Source organism: Loxodonta africana, chromosome 25 (assembly GCF_030014295.1).
Source record: "Loxodonta africana isolate mLoxAfr1 chromosome 25, mLoxAfr1.hap2, whole genome shotgun sequence".
Lineage (NCBI taxonomy): Eukaryota > Metazoa > Chordata > Mammalia > Proboscidea > Elephantidae > Loxodonta > Loxodonta africana.
Window position 1 is genome coordinate 28856687 of NC_087366.1, and position 26186 is coordinate 28882872.

At 35.4% G+C, this 26186-nt stretch overlaps 2 protein-coding genes across 19 annotated transcripts in view; both read right to left on the reverse strand.

Moving 5' to 3' along the window:
- RABGAP1L (RAB GTPase activating protein 1 like) overlaps positions 1–26186 on the reverse strand; it is a 785265-nt gene that overhangs the window by 467763 nt on the left and 291316 nt on the right. Inside the window, exon 14 of one of the 18 annotated variants that reach the window (XM_064276621.1) lies at positions 10093–10352. The exons of 16 other annotated variants lie outside the window; for them this stretch is intronic. In XM_064276621.1, coding sequence (XP_064132691.1) covers positions 10194–10352 — 159 coding nt within the window. In that variant the 3' untranslated portion in view covers positions 10093–10193. One more of the 18 variants, XM_064276623.1, reaches the window with a different exon arrangement.
- On the reverse strand, positions 1053–10130 carry GPR52 (G protein-coupled receptor 52). Its single transcript, XM_023549266.2, has one exon. It carries the CDS (start codon positions 10128–10130, stop codon positions 9045–9047), a length of 1086 nt encoding a protein of 361 aa, XP_023405034.1. The 3' UTR covers positions 1053–9044.

Consider the following 26186-nt stretch of genomic DNA (forward strand, 5'->3'; position numbering starts at 1 on the left):
CACCAAACCAAAACCACCGCCATCGAGTCCATTCCCTATAGGACAGAGTAGAACTGCCCCATAGAGTTTCCAAGGAGCGTCTGGTGGATTCTAACTGCCAACCTCTTGTCAGCAGCCATAGCACTTAGCCACTACGCCACCAGGGTTTCCATTCAAACACAGAGCTAAATATTTAGGTCAATTTGTTTTTTGTACATCAATCCCTCTAACTCTTCAATCTATTGCACTGTTTCTAAGACTTTTCTGTAACCGCTCCCTCAAGATCTGGAAATTAGTTGTTGCTTCCCACAACTGAAAAAAGAACTAGAAGTACCTACAGAACTGCAATTCATTCCCTGAACATAAAATACCATCAATAAATACTTACTGTCGTAATTTGTTGCTTTGAAATGCAAAAAAAAGAAAAAAAAATCTGATTAATTCAGATCTGAATAATTTGGATTTTGCAATGATTAGTTTTGTAAACCCTTTGAATGAGTAGCATAAATTAAATAGTTGTAAACAAAACTGTCAGGGAAATTATCTATATTTAAGAGAATAAACTTTTCACATTCAGTAGAATTCATTTTTTCCCTTTTTTTTTTTTAAATTGTGCTTTAGGTGAAAGTTTACAGCTCAAATTAATTTCTCATACAAACATTTATATACATATTGTTTTGTGACATTAGTTGTGATCCCCACAATGCGACAGCACACTCCCCCTTTCTCCCCCAGGTTCCCTGTGTCCATTCAACCAGTTCCTGTTCCTTCCTGCCTTCTCATCCTACCTGTCCTTGGACAGGGCCTAGAATTCACTTATATTCAACTGATGCACTTACAAGAAACTATTTAAAGAAAGGCTTCCTCTAAGGACATTTATAAGGCAAGCGTATACAAACCCTGGTGGCTTACACAGGATTATATACAAATCCCTGGCGGCACAGTGGTTAAGAGTCCAGCTGCTAACCAGAAGGTCGGCAGTTTGAACCCACCAGCTGCTCCCTGAAAACCCTATGAGGCAGTTCTATTCTGTCCTATAGGGTCGCTATGAGTTGAAATTGACTTGACAGCAACAGGTTTGGGTTGGTTTTGGTTTTTTTTGGTTTATTTTTTTTTTTTTATAAGCCTAGTTAAGTCCTTTAATTTTTCTGTAACTATATTATTTTATTGAAATAAAGGTGAATTATTTATAAAAAAGATTTCATTTAAAACATCACTAATTCAGCCTGACCTCTCTGACTCCTTAAGTAATATTTTATAGACTATCTGCAAGCATATATAAATCACTGTCATCAGAAACTTCAAAGCCTTTCCATCATAATGCTTGAGAAAAATCCATCGTATGATGATTTGAACATTGGAAATTAAAAAAAAAAACCTAAGAACATAAAGTACATGGATATGACATGATTACTTTTCAAAAGCAGTTACATGAATGTGTTTGATTTTGACACCTCTCCATCATTAATGTTACTGTTTTTTAAATATATAGCAAATGCTGTTTGATTCAGTCTACAAGTCTCTGAATACACCCAGCAGATGACTGTCATGTTTTTAAGAGGAAAGGTAATGTTGCAAAATGTTCTACTACTCTCTACAGGCAAGAAATTGTTTTAAAAAATATCAAAACACTGAGCAGAGCTGATAATACATCTCACTAAAATTTTCCAGGATCTCGAAATCTTGCCTTCAACATACAATTAATTTTAAAATAACCTTTCTACTTCATAAATTAAAAATTAAATCTCACATGGCTTTTTCCTATACCAACTAAGCCTTAATTTTTCTACTCAAGAAAGAAGGGTCAGGTCACTCTACCACCATCCATAAATAAATTACTCAAGAACCTTATCACTGGCACTACTATTACTACATAAGAAGTAGCATCTCTATCTAGCTATATGATCTTGTTAGGGCCACTTTGAAAATCTTACCTCAGATATCATAGTGAAATGAGATAGTGCTTACTCACAAAAGCTTTTAGAATACACCAAATTCTTAAATTCAAGGGCATTATAGATATTTAAAAGCATTTTAAATCTTAATTTGCAGTTTCCAATAATTTCTTATCCCTCATACTTGATAAGAGGGGCAGGAACCTGTTTCCATTTTCCTCATGGGACACTGAATCACTTGAGTATAACCCATGTTAATATTCCAAAGCTGGGACATCATGAGTGATCCCACCCAAGAATGCTATTTTTCTTTCAAAATGTGTACCTTTAACAACAGAAAAATTAATTAAACCCATACAATGCCTGCAAATTGAGAATACGAGCATTTTTTTCCCCAAAGTTGGCAACTTGGGTAGAATTCAAAGCATTAAAAAAAACAAACACCTTTATTTGCCCCTGCTACCACTGGGTTTGTGTGCTGCTATGATGCTAAACAAAACAGGTTTCAGCAGAGCTTGTAGACTAAGAAAACTAGGAAGAAAGGCCTGGCTATCTCCTTCCAAAAATGAGTCAACAAAACCCCTAAAGATTACAGTGGTAACATTTCGTTCTGTTGTACACTGGCTCGCCATAGCCGCTAACAACAACCATTGGATGTGCTGGGCTCTAAACTCTATAAAAGTGAAACAGTATAAAGTCCTCTAATAAATTTTAATCGTTTGTTCAAAGTGTTAAACTATGTTTAGAAACAAAGAAAGTAGGGCTGATACATAAAGTTGGTGGTAGAAATAACAGAAGTCATCATAAGACCCATTTAGTAGCATTACATTCTATAACTGAACTTCCAAAATGCATGTTTCCAGGTTCATTTCCAAATAGCCTAAAATCCAGAAAATTTTAAGATCTTGGGGATGTCTTAAGTTTTTTAAAAGGTTCCTTTAGTGCAATGGGACGAGCGGGTGAGAGAAAATGAATTCTTGGCATATCAAGTTTTCCCTCAAAATCTATTTTAAGAAAGAAAAAAACAAGAATGTATTTTTATTTGTATCTTTTAACTTCAACATAAATTATATTTTAAAACTTGACCTTTGTTAACAGAAACATTTCACAAAAAACAAGATATGTATTACATACAAGTTTTGTTCTTATATATAAGAAACTATGCTCTTTTGATGGAAACCCTGGTAGTGTAGTGATTAAGTGCTCCGGCTGCCAACCAACAGGTCAGCAGTTCAAATCCACCAGGCACTCCTTGGAAACCCTATGGGGCAGTTCTACTCTGTCCTCTAGGGTCGCTATGAGTCGGAATCGACCCAACGGCAATGGGTATGCTCTTTCGAAGTTGATAATACCAGGCGATTCTAAAAACAGAATAATCTTTTCTTTGCCAAAGTAATAAACATAAGAAAAATCCAAATGTAATTTAGTTGGTTAGAATACTAGACAGGGCTTTTGGGATAGTTTTTTTTTTTTTTTTACTTGTTTCCCAAATTATGTTTTAACCTTCTCCAAATTCATCATTTATAACACCAACCTTACCAATTTAGCATTTTCAATGATACAATTCCCGAAAGAGTAAACGGAATAACTGTGAACAGGCTATCAGTATAAAATGTGTGATCTAGTAATACCCATTTTTAACTTCAAACTCTATGAGGAACATAAATGTTTTTGAATCGCATTTCACATGGAGTGTATATGATCTAAGACAAATGAACTAGCCATCTCTATTTGCTTCAGTCTGTATTTCATCCAGAGACACATTGTGAATTTGAAAGAACAAGCTATGCAACTTTGTATTTTTGTATATGTGTGTGCTTGTGCCTCACGACACATAATGTTACGACCTCAAACTTATAAAGTATATTTGGGTACTTTCAGCTGACATCAACCTTATTTATACTTGCTTAGGTAGAACACTGGGTCAAAATTTTAAAGTCAAAGATAAATATGATTTCTCTTGCATCACGCATCATTTGGGGACTTTTTAGAATTTTAGCAAATTTTATCCTTTGATAAACTCTACTGTTATGCTCTATGTTATCACCTAAAAATTTCAAAGACTAGTTTCGGAGTGAAAGTATTAATATTACAAATTTAGCCTTTCATGCTAAATACCTATTGGACGTAACAGAATCATGGTAAATTTATTATTGTGATTTTCTTCACCTTCACTGGAAATCACATATAAGAATGGAATAAAAGCTGCCACTAAAAAGTTATGGATATGGTCTTCAGAGATGGGGAACTGAGAGTAAAATCCTGCTTAGCTATGAAATGCAGTTAACACACCAGCTGGACCGATTTCTCTATGCAAGATCCCCCTTCTGTTATTTAAAGATGTGAAAAATGCTGGAAAATGCCATCAATAGTATATTAAAATATCATACAGTGATCGAGATCCATTTCAGATTCAGCAAACAACATTTCAAACTGTTTATACTGAAGCAAATATAAATCAAGAACACCTGATATTTCAAGTGTAAGGTCATCAAGTTTCTCTGGAATATCTACCTGAAATAACAATATTACAGAAGTTGGAAAACTATATTAACCATCTACATAAGAAGAATGTATTGAGATATTGCTGGATAGCATTATCTGTATGTCAGGAAAAGCTGTTTTGTGAGCTGTTACAATATTCTTTAATAGTCAGCATTCTTTAAAAAAAATTTTTCTGTTCCTGATTATGAAACACATGCTCATTGTAAAAGAAAAAAAAAATAAGAATAGAGAAGAAAAACACAATCCTAATCATGTCACTTTTAATATTTTAAAAGACAACCACTTTTACCATTAAAAAAAAAAAGTCATCGCTATTTTAAATTATAGGACAAAACTAGCACTGGATAAAACTTCCATATATGAGAAATACTGAAAAAGGAATCTATTTTTTTCTTTTCTAGCCACTTTGTTTCCCTTGTCATCTATACATCCGGTCATAGAATATGCCACTTTTTACACATCCTTAATCTTAAAATAAAGTTAAGCTTTGTTTCAGAAAATGAGCAACGGTTGGGACCTGCACATCAGAATATAGCATCGACCCACTAACATATGCTACTGTGCATTGCGACAGCCCCACTTGAAGGTAGGTGATGCTGTGCTCTGCATGTTATACTACAGGTGCCCCATATCTTAATCTTTCTTATCTGTTTATCACACAGTTGTATCTTTTTTATACCTAATGATTAGCTTCCAGGGTGGGGAGGGATAAAAAAAAAGTTTTTTAAGGCAGCGACTTCATTTATTTCTAAACTCATATAATTCTGGTATTTGTAGAGCAAATCTCCTTATTGATCTTTGTTTCGTCCATTTCATTAATTCGGAAAATTAAAATGCAAAGACAAAAATGAAAACCAATACAGCAAGGCACTGCTGACCAATCCTTTCCTACTATTGCCACTCTGATGAGAGAGAAATGTTTTAAGCATATATAATACAAAAAAGTAAGGAGACAGGTTAATCTCAGAATCATCCCTGACTGTCTCATGCCAACATCTGTTTTCTGGATATCTTTAATTTCAAATGATGTCTTCATAAATAATTATTCTTGGGAGACCAGCTTTCAGAAATTATGGAGCTCTTCCATATTAAAAACATCTGAACTTAAGCTGAAATCTGTATAAACAGATTTGAAGAAAAAAAAAATCTTAGAAAACCCTAATATTTGATGGACTAATTCTGTTTTAAAAAATCCATTTTATTATTAAATTGCAATTAATGATCTTTAAGTTTTGATGCTAATGAGTATGTCAGCTACAAAGATAAGAAAACAGCAGGTAACACATTCTGAACACCTTCTGTGTGCTGGGAGTTGTGCTAAGCACATCAACTACGTTATTTCACTTAATCCTCGAAACCAGCCTAACATGGAGATACTAAACTCTGGGTTTTATCAATGAGGAAACTGAGGTTTTGGAACATCAGTATCTTATCTAAGGCCAAACAGCTTATGAGGGCCATGATTTCAGGCTACGTTCCACACTGTAGCAAGCTATAAAGCCTTCCAACACTGTATTGCTTTGCAGACAACTCCACAGATAATAGAACTCTTAGGTAATAGAACACAGCATTATTCTTTGGGCATCATTTGTATCTAAATTGGATAATTCCCACAGAATACAATACAATGATGGGAATGGTGGTTGTGCTTTCTATTCTTTAAAACACATTAACCTAAAAAAGAGTAGTTTCAAAATAACTATTATCCTATTATATAAACATATTTAAATATGTCAAAAAGAAGTTAAGTGACTTGCCCTAGGGTTGCACATGAAACATTATAATAAATGAAGAACCTAAACCTAGAACTTGCCTCACAGAGGGTCCTCTCTTAGCCTATCATAAAGTCTTTTTTCTCCACTCTTCCTCTTAGAAAAATTTTTTCAATAAGTAATTTATAGAGATTGGAAAAAGCTATTCAAGGGAAATTTAACAAAAATGAACAAAAGTCATTCCCCAGGTTTTAGTATGACTGTAGGCTAAACTGACAAGTTTGGGCTTCTGAAATTGCTGTTTTAATAAAAGAGACTTGCAAGATCAAGAAAAAGATATCAAAAGATAAGGGATGTGAGGAATCAAAAAATGTAGGGTGTGGAAGAAAAGAAATAACACTCAGAGAAATCCTGTAGAGAAAAGATACAGAAAGAGGCACAAAGGTTGGAAGGCTTTTGCAAAGAAAGCCAGTATAGCATAGTGGTGAAGCATATAGGTGCTGGCTCCAGGCAGACAGGGTAGATGAAGCTCTGCTATTTACTAGTTGAGTGACCTTAGATAAATCACTTTTTTTTTTTTTTTTCGTTTCCCCATCTCTAGAGTGGCAACAATAGGAGTACCCACCTGAAAGTGTTGTAATGAGGATTAAGTGTGATGATATATATAAAACTTAACACAGTGCCCGGCACATAGTTGTTATTGATTATTATGGGGAAAAGCTAGAAGAGGAAAATGCAATAGGTGTGGTCTCAGGTTTTCCACAGAGGATCTACTCAGTCATTTCTAATTATATTTACATTCCAAACTAAAGGAACTAAAAGCTGATGCCCTAATGATAGGGATAATGTGGAAGGTTCTATTGATGACGACTGGAAAGTTAGCATTACTATTATCCATTGAACTGGTATGAGCTTCAAAGAAGCATTTCCACTTATCCGAGATGCCGGTGGCAAATGGGACAAGAATATAAACAACCCAAACCACAGAAGTGGAAAACAATTAAGTTTTGATTCCCAAATGATTAAACTCTTGTTCTAAGTAAGCCTTTTATTAAACCAAAGCAAAGTCTGATTTTGATATATAGAATACTATTTTATTTTTTATTTTAAACCTTTCTTACATGTTTAAAAATACACAGGGGTTCAGAACAACCTCAATAAAACAATAACATTTCTACTGAAGATTCTCTGAAGTCAAACCACCAGAACACAAACATGGTTGGCTTCCAATGTGAAGAGTCATAGGCACATTTCATTAAATGCATTTCATAAAACAAAGAAATCAAAAATGCTGAGAAGAAAAATACTCAGTAGTTTGATATAAATTTTAAAATATCTTTCAGTCAGGAAACTTAGGGTAAAAAAGTAAAACTTAAATCTTTTACTGCTCACAGCCGCCGTACTACCAATTTCCCAAATGCCCACTTTGCTGCATCTAAACCCCTGACAATTTACTGCACGATCCCGTGTAGCACACTAAAAAATAAGTTAATTTAATCTCTGAATCTGAAAACAGATCATTACAAAAGAAAATACTGACTGCTCTTACCTGTATTTGATAATTAAGTATATTGTATTCTCAGCAGCACTCAGAATGCCACTTGGTCTAATATGAATATCTACATAACTACACAAAGTATTGTTCTCTTAAATGAATTTCTGTATATATCGTTTCAAATCTGACAGCTTAAACAACATTGATCTATTCATTGTGCTAAGAAAACATTAGGCACAAACCACATAATATAATTTACATTTTCTTTGTTGTAAAAAATATAGTATGTGCAAATACATAATCTCACAAATGATTGGTGCACACAGTAGTAAGCTATTGTAGACCTAACACCAAATGGTTAATATTTTATTAAAAAAAAAAAAAAAAAGACATTTCAAGCAGCATCAAGATGATTTCACTGCTGGGTAAGCACCCTGCACTTAATTTAGAATTATTTGTGGGTTTTCTTAAGGAAACAAACAAAAGCTTTACTATAGCAAAAAGACACCACTTTAGGCACATGAGCTAATTTTAAAAGAACCAGATGAAAACGTTTCCAAAAGCCACTGAAATGTTTAACACAATCTCCCAAACAGGCTACTAGATTGCTTTGTTGGAAGGAATAAATTATTTAACATTACGATTGCTTTATACAGCAGATTCCTTCATTAGCTAAGACATTTCAGGATTAAGGTACCAAAGGACGCAAGACAAGAAAAATGGACAGAAAAAAATAGCAGGCTTTTAGGAAGAGGGGAAAAGAGCATATGTCATTTAATCCAGAAGAAAGAATAATACTGTTTCTTTTTGTTTCTAGCAGAAAATTTGTGCTGCAGAGAACTCTGTAAAAACACAAGCAAAGGGGCTGTGTAGCAAGAAATAAAATACACTTACTATGTGCCCTCCATGGAGAGAGAGACCATCTATAAATAGCAGACTAGTGTGTTTAAAAGTACATTTTGATGCAAAAGGTTGTACTTTGCCACATATATAATATATGGCATTACAATATATGTAAGTAATAACTTCCACAAACACAAAGAGAGTGAGAGTGACAAAGACAGACAGACAGAGAGTCAAAGACAGAGGCAAAGAAAGTTCAGTCAGACACAGAGGGAGGCAGAGGCTTGCTCTGATGCGCCAGTTGCTTCATGTCCTGTGGAAGATGTGAGATACTTTTTTCATCCTCAGTGCTTAATTTTTCGTCTTATTGCACATCTATACTCACATGCTACATAATTACCTCATGAGATTAACCTCTATACATCCTTTCCTTTCGTTGTGTTTTCCATGAAAAAGTGTGTGTGGCTGGGGGAGGGGGAGATGAAACCTTTTGCCTCATCATTTCATAGTCAATTATTCAAGTAAATATTTCTCTGTTGGCAAAATTCCAGATGAAATCAAGAACACGATCCAAAACCACTGTTGGATTACATTTGCTTTACTGTGTAGTTCTCTTCAAATGGAGCAGGAATTAGCCCGTTTCCTAGGTTTGGGGTCTCGTGCTTCCTGATCCTTCACACACATGCAAGATGTGCACATCGTCTCGGACAGCCTTCGGAGGCCTAGCCGGAAAACACTGTTGGAAAGGCTGTATATTACACAGTTACAGAAACTATTACTTATAGCAAGCCAGGTTGTAAGGAAGGATAGTGTCGGGTTGTCCAAGACCCGGGAGCTTTCTAAGAGAAAGTAAATGATATAGGGGAGCCACAGCATGTAAAATACACTGGTTATCCGAAACAAAACCATGGCATAGCGGCGGTCAGGGCTGTGTCCGGTGTCTCCAGAGGCATCCACCTCATGGCTTGGGAATCGGGCCCTTCGATCATTGATCTCTTTGGTGTGCTGCCGGCAGATTTTGAAAATGTGGAAGTAAGTGAAGCAGACAACAAAGGCAGCAGGAGCATAAAGTAAACAAACAATAAAGCCAGTAAAATAGGCACTGGTGAGCCAAGAGGTGGCACACCATTCAAAAATGTCACCGTGGTAACCAGGTTTCCCCCAGCCAAAAAAGGAAGGCAAGAAAATGAGGCAGGAGTAGATCCAGATCAAAATAATGCAAATTCTCAGGCGCCAAGGGGTGACCAGTTGATTGTAGGAAAGAGGCTTGGTTATCGCAAGGTAGCGATCCACACTGATACAAGCAAGACATGCCATAGAAACACTTTTTAGAACTGAGATGATATATCCAAAAACCTGGCAAGTCAATGACTCGTGGACACCTGTGGAGTAGTGGAGAAGTGAGAGAGTAGGAACCAAGCAGCTAACTCCAACAAAAAGATCTGCATATGCCATTGTCTGAATGAAGTAGCTGGTAGTATAATGGTGTAAGAGTGGAGCGCAATGAAAGACAAAGATGACCGTTAAATTCCCAGCAATGATCAGAAAAGTTAGTAGAACAATAACAATTGTCTCAAAGATGCAGACATCCACCACACTGTATTGGCCAAATCCAAGTGGGCAGGAATGATGTTCAGATACATTCACGATGCCACTGCTCATGTTCAGAATCCTCCGTTCAGTCCACCTCGATTCATTCATGGCTTGGGATTAAGGAAACCTGCAGCCTTGGCTATAGCAAGCAGGTGCCTGGCCCGGCATCTGTTAAACTCTGCACACGAGTGTCTCAGAATCTGCCTCGGTAGACAGTGTCAGTGTTCCTGTCACAGCTGAGCGTCCCAGAGAGCTGCTCTTGCGTCTCTTCATCAGCCTCAGTGCAGCAGTGACACACCTCAGCTTTGTGGGGGTAAGGAGGGGGATAAGCTAGAAAGGAGGTGAAAAAAGGTCACTGATTAGCTTTCTCCGGTGCTCTCAAACTACTTTTTGCAGATACAAGGCACTTCTAGAGAAAATGGATTTCTTATTATCTTGGCACTACAAAAAATTAAATCTGTAAAGTGGAAAAAAAATATCTGTCAACAAGGGAAGAAAAGCTTCTGTGGCCTGTTTGTTCTCCTGAGAAAGCTAGTTTCTTAGGGATCAACTAGAAAGAATGAGAAAAAGTAAAGTCTCAAAGTGTCTTGGGTTTCCTATGTTATCAATGACGAGAAGCGAATTCCTATTTTAGAATTTAAATAATTAAGAACTCAGATTTGGTTGGAAACCTGAGAAAAAGTTCATTGTGGCAAACAGTATCTTTTGGCTTGGTTTAGCGTCTGCTGCTGGTAGGTCATCTTTATGATCTATTTCTCTCTCATTTTTTTTAAGAGCTAAGTAAAACATCCCTATCGAGGTTAATTTCAAGAGACTCTTCTCTACTGGGGCACAAAGGAGCAGAACAGGGTTAACAAACACACCCAGATTGTCCTGTAACTCTCATGAGAAAAAAGGTATATTTCAGGTAGGGAAGTAACATACAATGGTTAACATCCCTCAAAATAAGATGAACTTCTGAAGTGTTAAGCCTGGATACATATTTTTTCTAAGCATTCAGATTAAAACAGTTCTAGCCTGTTACAGTTACTGGTGCTATTAGCAGAAATGTAATTTATGCCTCTTCCTTTTCAAAAAGAAAAGAAGTCTTTTTTGTTATTAATTTCAGCATCAATAACTAGAAAAAAAACTTTATCTCATATACTACCTTCCTTATAATGAAGCATGATAAAATATATAGCTCAAAGTTATTTCTCCCCTTTGCAACCACACCTATATCATACATATGTAAGTTTACATGAAATTTAGACAACAATAGAAAGTTTCCTATAAACTCTGAGCTTATTTGACTTGAAATTCTCCCATTATTTATCACTTATGTACTTCCAGTAGGCTTTACACTCTTATTATACCTTTTCTACTACCATTAGATGATTAACACAGTAAATCATTACTTCAACTGAATCTTCTGAAAGTGGAAAATTACCTTGTTTGTTACATTTGCAGTTAAGTAGCAGCCATATGTTAAGAAAATGCCTCTTCTATTTCTGTATTCTATTTTGAGCAAGTGCTCAATTAATACAGGGGCCATTAGGTAGGTTATGAGATGGTCTTGTTTTAAAATCTCTCTAAAGCATCAAGATGAGTTTAAATCCTAGAGTTTGAAATACTGAAAAGCTAGCAGGATAGAATGAAGCAATCCATCCAAAAGGCTTCCAAGGTCATTTTGACAGCAGGTTAGCATTTGCCAAAAGTCTTTTTTTTAAGTACAGGCATTTCAGAGAAGCCCCTTGTCAGTCTCCGCTGTTATACCTTTTGAAGAAATAACATGCACTAGAAATAAAAGCATTTTCTTCAGGAACAATGCAGTAGCTTAACAGAAAGCATTCTTCTGAAAGTTATTTTCTCGTGCAGCACAAAGTCATTCAGGGAAGTCTTTCTTCTTTTATAAAATCCACATGATATTCTTCCTTGCACATTCCAGTTTCACTTATCGCAAAATAGTTCTCTTGTTACAAGAATAAGGTAATGCTTCTCACCTACATTTACTCTTATCAGCTGCTAGGCTGAGCTGCTTGATTCAGAAGTCCGATTTACTGTGATGCAGTTACGAGGATGCCATCGGTATATTCTCCACAATCTCTCAGTATCACTGCCTCCACCTGAGCCCAAGCTCCGCTCCTCCTCCTCCTTCTCATCCTGAGCTGATGCAGAAGAACTCACCATCAGAAAGGTGACTCGGTCCTCCTGCCCCAATCGACAGCACAGCCAATGGCTACTGCAGCTGAAACTGTCACTAGGTAACAGTTGCCAGGCACATGCAGGCTTATAGACTTACTCTGCAAGCCCCGATCAAGATTGACAAAAGAAGACAATGGAACTGACCGATCCTTATAATATATTAATGGCATATATTAACTTCTTGAGGAAGTCTCCTCATAGCATTTGCAAAGATTATATCCTCTGGACAGGACAGGAAAAAAAAAAAGAAAAACTGGGCATACACCTTTAAACCCTGTAGAAGAACTACTACAAGGTACTGTGATACTAAAAAGTCAGCAGTAATCTAATACTTATTGGCAGAAAAAACTTATTAATAATTAAAAATCATTCAACTCTTCATAAACTCAAGTGATATGCCATTTTTCTCTTTAATATACAGTTATATTTTGATTAACAGAAGTTAAAAGTCATTTATTAATCTCTCCAATCCCTGCCACACCCATACAAAATTTCTGAGTTTGATGTATTTAACTGTACAAAGCACTGGAACTGACACTACTATTCTAAAAGCTATTTGGGGAAATATTTAAGGTCAAATATGATTTCAGAAGAGTATAGGCATTAGAAACAGACAGAATGTTAAACCCACTTTTTATCCTAATATAAAAAAGGGTCAAAGGGTCAACAAACTGTCAGACAATGCTTGCGCTACACAAGTCAGAAAAAAGCAAATAATCCTCAAATATTTGACGGAAGTTATAAACATTCCCATTTATTTTTACTTACTACAGACCAACATTCACTGTTTTAAACATAGCTGTTACGGGGTCAGCACTTTGCTTAAAAGTGACTTAGAACTAATTTACAAATTAGCTCAGAATTAAAGTAAATCAGGACAATTAAGGTGAAAATTGAAGGTAACTAACATTGTGCACATTCTATGTCCCCAGCATTGTGCTATGTGCTTTACGTATTTTTTTTCCCTATAAAACTTTAAATCTCTATGAAGTAAGTACCATCGTTATTACCTTTCAGATGAAGAAAGTGAGTACTACAGAAGGTAATTTCAACTTGCCTACAATTACAGAGTTGTGAAACTAGGGTTCAAACAGGTCACAACTGTTGTTCTTAATACCACATAGATGTGTGCCTCTCTTTCCGTCCACTGTTGGCTGCCAGGCAGGAAATGTCTAGGAAGAGTTATTCTGGACTTCATAAAAATTATTTCTTAAGTAATAGAAAGCCCTATTCCTTTCTTTATGTTGAACTGCCTTGCAGGAAAACTATGTTATTGCTAAGATCTTTGGGGGATTAGGTGAAATATAGAATGGTGACTGCATTTCTTCAAAATATTTTCACTCTATATATTATATGTGTGTGTGTGTATACCAAGCATCATCAGAAATAGTTATAAGACAAGTTAAAATAACAATCTTAGAATGAGTACTATGTATAGGTTTGAAAGTAAATATTTAAATTTAAGGCACAAAGGCTAGAAAGTCCTTTTTTACAGGGGAGCATTTTGACCTTTAGGGGTACATAAAAGTATTAAAAATCAAACAAAGTCTGATCTAAAATTCTCTTGTACAATGATAATGAATATTCAAAATAAATTTACATTTGATAAATGTTAGTGACGAGACAGGTCCCACATTTCATACAAAAATAAGGTAAACAGTAAGCTGTATTAACTTAACCCAGAAAAAACAGACTTCACATAATTTAAAAAGTTTTGAATTACATATTTCTAAAATCAGAAATATGGCCCCCAAAAATCTCATTTAGAGAAATTCAAATACTAGATTGCTTTAGTTTGATACTTTTATTAAAAAAAAAAAATGAATAAAAGGGATTTGAGTCTAAAAATACTGTAAATAATCCATAATTGTATATGATTCCAAAGGTATATGAATAATATGAGATTGAGGATTTAAGAAGCAGTGCCTTTGATCCAGTAAGCTTCCTTTAATTCCACCAATTAAAAAAAAAAAAAGCTCCAATAGTTTTAACAAAGTAATTTTATTCTTTTTAATGACTACTCTTTCTATTAGCCCCTCACTTTTCTTCTTTTCCAACCTTTTTTCCTGATCTGTATAAAATCAGAATTAATTTATAGTGCAAAACCTAATAATAAAAAAGAACATTAATACCATATATTTCTATAACTCATTATATAAAGCATTCCTTATTTTTATATTGGGCATAATTCTCAACTCACGTTAGGGGCCCATTAGGTATTTTATTCTTGCCATTCTTATTACTATCATTATCAGCCACTTCCTTCTTCATTCAACTGATAAATGCTAGTCACAAAATAAGAGGAATCATTATTTGGAATTCCTTCAGAATTCCTTCTAACAACTAAAACTATAACTTTATGAGATCATACACATGCATCACAGGCATTTGATTTTTTATTTATACCTTAGGTATGTTTTATATATTCCTTTATGTGTATCAATATTTCATTATTTAACACCCAGTCAATTCATACAACTACCATAGGACTTAGACAGCAAAGCAGGAGAGTGACACTGGTCATGGAGGGTAAACAGGATAAATAACAGGTAATGAAAAGGAGCCCTGGTGGCACCATGGTAAGCACTCAGCTGCTAATGGAAAGGTTGGCGGTTTGAACCCACCAGCTGCTCCACGGGAGAAGAATGTGGCAGTCTGCTTCCGTAAACATTACAGCCTTGGAAACCCTATGGGGCAGCTCTGCTGTGTCCTATAGAGTCGCTATGAGTCGGACTCGATGGCACACAACAACAGTAGGTACTGACTATCAAGGAGAACTACATAAGCAATACAGTATCATAACAAAGACAGGTTAAAGTGAAAGTTTTTTTTTTCCAATACATTAAAATAGGCAATAGAAGGTGTATGCATTCAAAATTTATCTATTTTTTCAACTACTTTTCCCCATCTCCAATGTCACTACCCTAGGCAAGCTAACATTGTCTTGTGCGTGAACCACAACAGTGGCTTTGAAACTTATTTTCCTTGGTCTTCTGTGACCTCTCTTCAATCCATTATCCACACAGCAGACAAAATGTTCTTTCAAAAATGCAAACCAGATCATGTGACTCCCCTATTTAAAATACTTCACTGTTTTCACATTGCCTGTAAGAAAAACTTCTAAAAGGTCCTATAAATTTGGTCTCCCAAAATTGCATTTCTCTTCTATGTTGTTTAGGATTTAGCTAAACTGGCTCCCCTTCCCTACCCCAGTGCCACATATACTTGCTTTGTTCACTACTGCCTCAGAGTATGTGGACCTGCTGCTCACTATACCATCATAACCTTTTTAGTTAATTCATATACAATCTTCAGGTTTCAGTTCAAATATGACTTTCTCAGGGAAGCCTTCCCTGAGTTCCTATATTGTATCAGACTCCTCACTTATCACAGTTTATAATTATTTATTCCATTAATTTTGTCTTTTTGACTAGGTTGCAAGTCCCATGAGGACCGCAACATCTGTTTTCTTCCCCATTATATCTCGAATGGCTACATTACAGAGCTGGGCACAGAACGGGAGCCCAACAGAAAAATGTTTCATACAGTTTTTATATAAAGCATATAAATGTAGCCTATGAGAGGACTGGAAAATTCTAATAGCCAGTTTTTGTGAAGCTTTGGTTGCACAAAGTTACCTGCGATCCCTTTTATGACACAGAAACCTCACAAGAAAAAGCTAGAATATATATGACCAAACTGCAGAGGCAAGAATGTTTAAACCTCCTAATTTATTCAAATTAGTAGCAGTTTTAATCATTTATACCTCTACCTAAACACATGTCAATATGAATATTTGTCTAGTACTTTGAGAAATCAAATATAGCCAGAGACGATGATTATTTAATTCCTTATCATTTTAAGAATGCCAAATGCTGAAAAATGCCAATGTAGCATCAAAGCAACTTGGCCTAAATGCTAATGAACAAACAAACCTTCTGAAGTGACACATGTTACAATCTACTGATTTAGTGACCTCTTAAGGACAGAAAACAAACTTATATCAATGTCATTTCACTATGAGACAAATTATTAGCAATTAAAAATGTCTAACAAATGTTAAGTTAGTGACGCTAGAGGAGAAAACTTCAGCCTAATGAATTTTGTGAAAACCTACAGATACAATAATATTTAATGATAAAAGTCTAAATGTTTTTCCCCTAAGACTGGAAACAAGAAAAAGATGTCTGTTCTCACCACTTCTGTGCACATTGTTCTGAAGGTCTCAGCCAATGCAATGGGTAAACAAACTGTGGTATATCCATACCCTGGAATTCTACTCAGAAATAAAAAGGAACAAAACCAATGCTATACAAAATATGGATGAATCTAAAAAATACTGTTTAGGGAAAGAAGCCACACATTAAAGAAAGAGTACACACTGTGTGGTTTCATTTACACGAAGTTCTCGAATATGTAAAACTAATCTTTGCTGAAAGAAATCAGAACATTAATTGCCTCAGGCGCTGTATGTGTGTACACATGCACTGTGCACACACTCAGCAACTGACCGGCAAGAGACACTGGCAACTTTCTGAGATGATGGAATTGTTCTGTACCTTGACAGATATGGGTTACATGTTTGCACACATGTCTACATGTCAAAACTCATTAAAATGTTGCATTTAAGACATGTGCACTTTGTCTTTATGTAAATCACAGCTGAAGAGAATGATAAAGCCGTGATTACATCTGCATGTATCAAGTGCTCCATTTGTATGTATGACCTCCAAATGAGAGCCCTAAATTACTTGGGTCAATTTCAAGAAATTGCCAGGGAATTATTTACACTGATGTTTAACAGGGAAATATCACAACTCTCTGAAGCAATGTTCCCTAAATAATGAGAGCTATTGAAATTTCTAAAAGGACAGATACTGGTGGACAGAAATGGTACATCCAGCCTGTGCTTACTTTCACACTCTCTCAATCAGTATACCTGACTCATGGCTCAGTGTTTGTACTCACAGACACAACAGCCCAGATGCAAGTGAGACGCTGAGTGAGAAAAGACGCCTTATTAAATGCCAGTTATATAACACTCTGAGGCTGCCCTAGCTAGCTGGGATGTAAGATAACTGGCCAAGTAAGCAAAGCCTTTAAGAGATTCTATTATCTTTGGTCAATCACAAAGGAAAACGGAGACAGAAAATAATTTACATGTATGCTTAATCCTTTCTTAGTGGGGAAACCCTCAAAATTAAAATAAAACTAATTGGTCAAAAATTGTATGTGGAGAAACGAAATAAAACCATCCACAGTACGATATTTCTTTACATTATTTTCTTCTAGTTTGCAAACTACAAGAGTCTATGACTTAGAGAAGAGAACATAGTCTTTAGAATCAGACATATTTGGGTTGGTATGCTGGCTGCAGCACTTATTAACTATGAGGCCTTGGGCATGTCATTCTCTCCATGTGTCTCGGCTTCCATCTGTAGGTAAAGATAGTAATACCTACCTTTTAAATTTGGTTTAAAAAAAAATGGAAATAAAGTATGCAAAGCACATAGCAGCTGTTATTCAAAGCTCACTGACAGTAAATTACCTTACTATCTGTAAGCTTTTTGTTTAACCATTTCTCCTTAAGAAACTATACCAACAAGTACATTGCTGGTATTAGGAAATAAATGACATTACTTTCATTTTCTATTGAGCTGTCACCTTCCTCAAAAATTCCTTTTTAAAAAGTACATTCTTAAAAGAAATATCTTGTCTAAACTTGACAATGTATCTTATGAAAATACTGTGATTATCAACACCATAAAATAAAAATTACCAAACCATATTTACATGAAAATCTTACTTACATGGATCCTACACTTTCCAGGTGAGGGTTTCTTTTTCTAACATTTAAATTTTTTTTAACTTAAAAAAAAAAAATTGTTTTTCTAACTTTTTTAAATTGGACTCAAGTTTTCCATCTAAATATTCATAAAATGTATTATTCAACCCTCTGCTGTCTTAAACCAAGAATTCTGAACATAATTTAATATTTGCTTGGTAGGCTAGGGTCATCGCAGTTAACACCAATTAGAACGGCCTTCTGATACACTCAAACCTTCAGTAGCTGCTGGATTCAATATACGCATATGTACAGACATAAATAGAGACTTGCTTAATTTCCATAAGTAACCAGGCACCTAGAAAAGCATATGAAAACCAAACCAATATATGTGCTGCATATATGTTCACATATATAATAAAGCACATAGAGGGCACAGTTAAGGTAACATTCCTAGACATATCTAATTATCTTGAGGGATTGAGTAATTGGGCTTGAAGGCTAAGGACCATAGACTCAGGGGCACATCTAGGTCAATTGTAATAGCATACATCCTAGATTGGTGAGTAGCATCTGGGGTTTTGAAAGCCTGCAAGCTGCCATCTAAGATACAACTATGGGTCTCTTCCTGACAGGAGCAAAGCAGAATGAAGGAAACCAAAGACCCATGGAAGAAATTAGTCTACAGGACTAATGGTCTATGAGAACTGCAGCCTCTTCTAGCCTAAGACCAGAAGAACTAGATGGTACCCAGCTACGACTACTGACTATTCTGACAAAAGACACAACAGAAGGTCCTGGTTAGAATGGAAGAAAAGCGTAGAACAAAACTCATATTCCTAAAAAAAAAAAGGCCAGGCCTACTGGACCAATACAGACTAGAGGAACCCCCAAGACTATCACCCTACAATACCCTTTGTACTTGGAACTGACGCCACTCCCTGTGGCCATCTTTCATCAAAGTAATAGATTGGTTTATAAAATTAACAATATCACCTATGAATACTATGCTCCCTTAAATTAATCATCCAATGAGACCAAACCATCAATGCTTACCCTAAAGCAAAGATGAGAAGTTAAGGAGGGGCAGGGAAGGTAGATTAATGGAAACAGATATAAAAGAATAGAAATAATGAGAATGTTGACACAGCGTGGAAAATGTAACCAACATCATAGAACAAGTTGTATAAAAATTGTTAAATGGAAACCTAATTTGCTATATAAACTTTCATCTAGAACACAGTAAAATATTTAAAAAAAAAAAACTCAAAATAAAAAATCCAAGCAGATGTTAACAAGAAACACTCTCCCCAATCCTACTGGATAAAAGAGGGGGGAATATTACTATGTTAATGTAGTTGAGTATCATTAAACCAAAACCAAACCGGTTGCCATTGAGTTGATTCTGACTCACAGCGATGCTATACGACAGAGTAGAACTGCCCTCATAGGGTTTCCAAGGAGCAGCTGGTGGATTTGAACTGCCGATCTTTTGGTTAGCAGCCAAGCTCTTAACCACTGTGCCAAAGGACTCCTGAGTATCACAGATATTAAAAATTACATTTTCAAAAGCAAAAAACAAAAAAACCAAACCAAACCCCTTACCATTAAGTCAATTCTGACTCATGGAGATCTCATGTGTTTCAGGATAAAACATAGGATTTTCTTGGCTATAATCTTTACAAAAGCAGATCACCAGGCTTTTCTCATGTGGTGCCATGAGATGGGTTCAAACCACCAACCTTCAGGTTAGCAGTCATGTGTAAACTGATGCACAAGCCAGGGAAAAAAGCATATAGCGCTCCCTATATTTTCTCTGACTCTATTTGCCTAGGACACACAGAAATACTACTCCTTTCCTCTTCCAATTTGCTATTCTTAAGTTGCTAGAGGCTTAAATATCAGAATCTAAGCTTTAAGAATTTTATCTCAAAGAGGAAGCAAACGGGCTGCTCTATGAGTAAACGGCCACAGCTCAGGCTTGCGCTGTCAGTTATTTCTAAGTAAGTGAGGTAGTAACCGTTTCAATATGACAACTGATATAATAAAAAATGCACTTAAAAATGACACAGAGAAAAGGAATTTCTGAGTTTTCTTACATCTTTCATGACTAACATCTACCCATCGATAATGTTCTCTTATAGAATAAAAAATCTGAAAATTAAAGTGTTTAATAGCATCATTATATCCATTAAAGCCATGAAAAAATTAGTATTATCTCACAGAAAGGGTTCAAAACAACTACCTGTCTTCAACTTTTGTACAGTAACAGCACAGAGGAGAAACTGAACCTTCAAACATCTCTTGCAAAAGATGTATGAAATGGTATGAAAATGGTATGAAAACTGAATAGCACAACTATATTTTAAATAATGGGTTCACATTATAAGAAAAAATGTTGATTTAAATTCATTTTTAATTGAAAGGAATTTTCCTTTAAAAAGAAAATTGCTATTTTTTTTTTAAGATATCTTATTGTTATGGCAACTGAAGTGCTAAAAATAATAAAGAAATATCAAAGTTGTTATAGCAACTGGAATTTTAAAAAGCCATGAAGTGTAGAATAATCAAACCTCTACTTGGCTTGAAATGTAACATCTATGACTCAGTTTTCAAAAGAAAATTTGAAATACTCATGCTCCTGTCTTTATGTTATCTCTAGAGTCCAAATTAAAAAAAAAGAAAAAAATTACTTCAGCATTTAAGAGTCCAAGTATTTTGTTTTTTCTTATATACATATCCCTTATGACCCTTATCATTCTATATATATTCAACAATGTGGCTCTGACAACCCTACATGTTACTATACTTCATGAATAGTGGGAAATTTCGATCACTTCATAAATGCATGTAGAATTGAACTCCACTATTCAGAGTTTGAGCAAAATGTGGATTTTTTTTGTCTTTTAACTTGCTTCTTGTGGGCTATTTAAGACGACTGGATAAGTTCAAACCGGGCTCCATGTGAACGGGGGCCATGATTTCCCTTAGATCAAGAAAGGGAGAGTTGCAGCACCTGTTGGTTAGCTGCAGCCTCCTGTTACATATTCTATGCTATTGTTGTCGCTGTTCCGTGCCGTCAAGGCAATTCTGACTCATAGTGAACCTATAAAACAGAGCAGAACTGCCCCGTAGGATTTCTTAGGCTGTAAATCTTTATAAGAGCAAACCACCAGGTCTCTTCTCCCTTGGAGCCACTGGTGGGTTTGAACCACCAACCTTTTGGTTAGCAGCAGAGCACTTCACCATTGCACCTCCTGGGCTCCTTATACATACTACAGAGTCTGATAACTCTGTAGAAAGAGAGTGCCTTCATAAATACAAACTCCCTTACTCTTCCCTATCTTATCTAGAAGAGAAGATGACTGGTGTTGATCGTTACGATTTTGATCCTGAGCCAAATAAAATTCTATTGCCTTTTGTTAAAATGAATAGTTATTGTTGTCCTTTACATGAGTGATTTGTAATACCTCGCTTTATTCTGAATCCACCCTTGTTAGTATCATCCAAAAAAGATCGTTTTTCTTAAATTTTACAAAAAGAATACAAGCGCTCAAAAACACCAGAAAAAAGATCCTAATTTAATTTTATATAGCTGTATTGAGTGCTTATACTGTGTCTCCAAAACAAAAGTGAATTATTTGATATTTAATTTGATCAATATATTTAACAATATGGTAATTTATATTTATGTAGTATATATGATTAATTTTGTAACAGTGCTTATTTCTCCTCATTTATGCCATACAACACCTATGCACATGTATATACTTTATAATATTTCTCAAACTGGAGTCTAAGGAATCTTTGAGGGTATATCCTTAGTGGTCCATAAATACCCTACAGTTTTTTTAAATTTTCAGTTTTTATTTCTACAAGCAATCTGAATGCCTTAATAAAAATTTATTCTGAAGAATCAGGCTGCTATCTCATAATAAAGTATTGTTATGTGATGTCAGTGCCAACACATGTTGAAGTATTACCATCATGTTGGATCTAAGTAGTTCTTAATTTGTTGCAGGCTAAGAAAATAGAACATAAGGAGATTTAATACGCAAATGATGCACGAAGTGATATGACCTAACACCACATTGTACAAACAAGTTTTTCCAGTGGGTTCGAAAAGTGTGTTGGGAAAACTGAGTCATCTAAGGGCATATGGCCTCATAAGCATCCCAAACTCAAAAAAATCTGTATTGTAGCTGTCAGGACCACATTCACACTGCGTGCAGTAATTTAGTTTTAGAAAAACAACTTCATCCAATAACATCAGATTAACACGGTAAATATACATTTTTTTCCTTTTATAGTTTGTGTCTATTAAATTTACTATGGTCATGAGAACTAAAAGCATAAAAGGTTAATATTTCATTTTACAGCTCTACATACTTAGATAACATTAAAATAATCTGTAAACCAGCCCAAAAGCAGAGAGGAGAAGGCAGGAAAGGACAGGAAAGCTGGACAAAAGGAAACGGGGAACCTAGGGTAGAGAAGGGGAGAGTCTTCACACATTGTGCGGTTGGCGGTCAATGTCACAAAACAATTTATGTATTAATTGTTTAATGAGAAACTAATTTTCTCTGTAAACTTTCACCTAGAGCACAATTAAAAAAAAAAAAAGTCTTAGATTAAAAAAATAATAATAATCTGTAAAGTCAACACTGGTGGAAGGGGGATCTTAGAGAACTTTTTTTCCTTCAATGAAATGTCTGGCATATTATTCAAAGTTGAAATCCCCAACACATATAGTTGATATATAAAAGATGTCTTTCGATAACGATGATTAAGTACTCTGGCAATTACAAGCCAAGGAAAAGGCAAAGCTAAGGAAGACTAACTAGGTTGATAAGAAGCTAACTTAATTTTTGAGTCTACAGTACCCATTAAGCTTATGGATAATATCCAATTACAAATCATATGAACAGATGGAAAAAGAGTTATAGGAGAGAAAAAACAGTTAATTATCTAAGATGCTCATTTAAACACAGATTTGTTCTTAAAGTAAAAGCACTAATGAAATGTCTTGATTGTTACCCCTCCTCCACAAACTCTCCCCATATCCTGAATTCCTCCTCATACCCTGAATAGTCAGTCCCTCAATCTAGACAATTGTCTGGTTTATCTTTGTACCACTCATGAGGATTAGCATACAGTGCTTCACATCAGAGATACACAACACACGCTTGTTGAAAGGACAATGTTTCTCTTGACCCAGTACTTTCCCTCCAAAGGCCTCATAATGCTTTATAAACAGACACTATTGGATTTATATATTGTTATGAAGATAAATATGCTTTATGGATTATTCAAGATCACATAAAAAATACGATGAAATAGGAATGTGAACAGCAAGAAATGAAATGAAGACCTTTTAACCTTCAGACCAGGGATATATTAAGCAAAAGATCATTAACAGCCTATTGCAGGGCCCTAAAATAATCTACTCAGCCATTTAACTCACCAACCAACAAGAGTATGAGTACATCTGACCATCTTCTTCAGTAGGCTATGAGCTCTTCTGAGAAATATCTTCCATTACTGTTATCCTCAGTGGCAAGCACAGTGCCTGGCACATAATAAAAGGTAATAATATTTGCTAAATAAATCAGGTTGACTGATATTTGTTCTTCTCCTGCTAAATATCAAAGCACAAAATTATTTTATAAAGCTGGAGCCTAATCTAGAACAAACAGCAGGATATCTCAAAATATCAGAAATTAGGGTAGGCTTATCTAGAATATAAAGCTTTTTAAAAGAGCTAAAAATATTATACTTTCTCATTTTCCTCGGGTCATGTTATGGGAGAATGAAGAAAATGAGAAATCAAACGAATCGACCTACATCTGCCAGTACAACTTTATTTTTCACCAGGCAGTTTCAAAGCTAAGTGGTAAAAGTGATTAGGTAGCATAGGGAACAACTCAAAACACTGAACCCTTGACAGAAATCACTTTTAAGAGACAGGAATTGAGAAAAGAACGGATAAACATATTAAGCTGTTTTCAAGACATGCCTAAAAGAGGGATGAATGTTGCTAAACTGAGAGAAGCTTGGTAAGAAAATATGCCTATTGAGAAGGATTTGGGATTAAAGAAGAAAACGTGATTAAAAACTGAATTAAACGATTGAACTAAGGATCAGCAACCATCTTGAATAATTTCTAGGAGCCCTGGCGGTGCTGTGGTTAAGTGCTCGGCTGCTAACCTAAAGGTCGGCAGTTTAAACTCACCAGCTGCTTTGCAGGAGAAAGATGTAGCAGTCTGCTTCCATAAACATTTACAGCCTTGGAAAGCCTATGGGGCAGATCTACTCAGTCTTACAGGGTCACTATGAGTTGGAATCGACTCGAAGACAACCGGATTTTAGAAGCAGCACGATGCAAAAACAATGTTACACGCTCCTGGATTAGGAGACAGGACTATTCAAAAAAATGAATTTTCACACAGGAGTAAACACATGCACACATATTCACAGAAGTGAAGCGTTCCTGTTAATCTAACACTAACATCTCCACGATGTCAGCTTCAATCTGGCTCTAGATTTTTTCAGTAACGACCATAACACAGACTAAAGCTCGATAAGAGTGGCTCTGCAACATGGTCTTATGTTACGAAATGTTAAGATCCTCTGCTCTTCCCGTTTACCTTCTCTTTAACCTATCCCTTCTTTCAGGTATTTAAATTCCCAGGTACACAACTCACAGCATACAAGAGAAAGGTCATTTAAAAATCAAAGCTTTTTTGAAAATACTTAATTTTGTTCAAAGAAAAATACACCTTGGGTTAAGAGTAGATTCTCATAGTATTTAAATATCCTAGTAAAATGCTGGAACTAATTGGGTATTTAAAAACCAGAACGTTAACACCAAGTAACTCATGATTAACACTTACACTAGGGAAACAGTGCTCGTAGAATTTTATTCAATACCCAATATTCTGAAATTGCTTATAACAATAAGATAAATCAATTTCTGGTTCATTTCTTCTATTGTATATTAAGTACTTCCGGTGCTATGCTTTTTGGATACTATCAAAACTTTGATGTCTTTACTTTCTAGTCTTTTAGCAGTCTTTGTAGGGCAAAGGCATGCATTAAGATACATTGGTAATGGAAAGTTTCAGAAATTTTTAGGAAAACCACTTATCCAATAGCCCTAGTATGTCTCTGAACTTGTGAATCTCATAGTCCTAATTGTTTAAATGCTTACAAATGCAAATATTATCTGAGTACCGAAAGATGGCTGCAGAAATGGGAGAGATTCTACTTGTAGTAATGGGTTGGAATGACATTTTCCTTAATAACTCTGTTATAAATGTACCGCCCAAGCTGAAAGTCATTACGGGACTATTTATAATTTAGAGTTTTCTGTCAAGATGATTTCATGCCCTGACATGGCACTGAGTAGGCTGAAAACAGCTGTATGCCCTGAAGGGAAATGAAATTACTGGTAGTGTTCAAGACCAAAGGTATTAAATACACAGTATTTCCTACAGAACTTCATGAGAATGATGATGGCTAATTGATTGTAACATGCAGTAAAATTATGCTACTCAAGCAGTAACAATTATAATAATAAATGTGATTCATCCAATAAAGTTCCTTCCCTCTAAGTTAACTATAAATATAATGCTAATCCTCAGAGCTCCCTAATGAACTAGATGGATGGCAGTATGACAATTAAGATTTTTTTGTGCACAAAAAGTGTGTCAGGCAAATTTTAGAAAAGTTCAGAGAAACCATTTATCCAACATCCCTAAAACGTCTTTTTATTTGTACATTTTAACCTTGCATAAAATGGGTTTAACCAACAGTGTCAAAAGAAAAATGTCATTATTAGTAGCATGAACATGTACTGTGGAGAATACTGCTCTAGACTCTAAAGTTGTTAAAAGCAGACAGGACAACTGGGCTGAACTATTTGTTTTTGCTTTGCGCTGTTTTTCTTGCTCAGGTTTTAAACAACCTTGGAAACTCTATGAGACAGTTCTACTCTGTCATATAGGGTCGCTATGAGTCGGAATCTACTCGACGGCAGTGGGTATTAGAATAAAAATACTAGATTATGTCTAATTTGTTCCTTATATTTTGGAGGATTTTCACGAAAATCCTGAGTTTATGGAAAATTCTGAATACATTTGTTGCACATAGTCTTCATGTTTCAGCCAAATGCTACTGGACGTGAGAGAAAGTTCTAG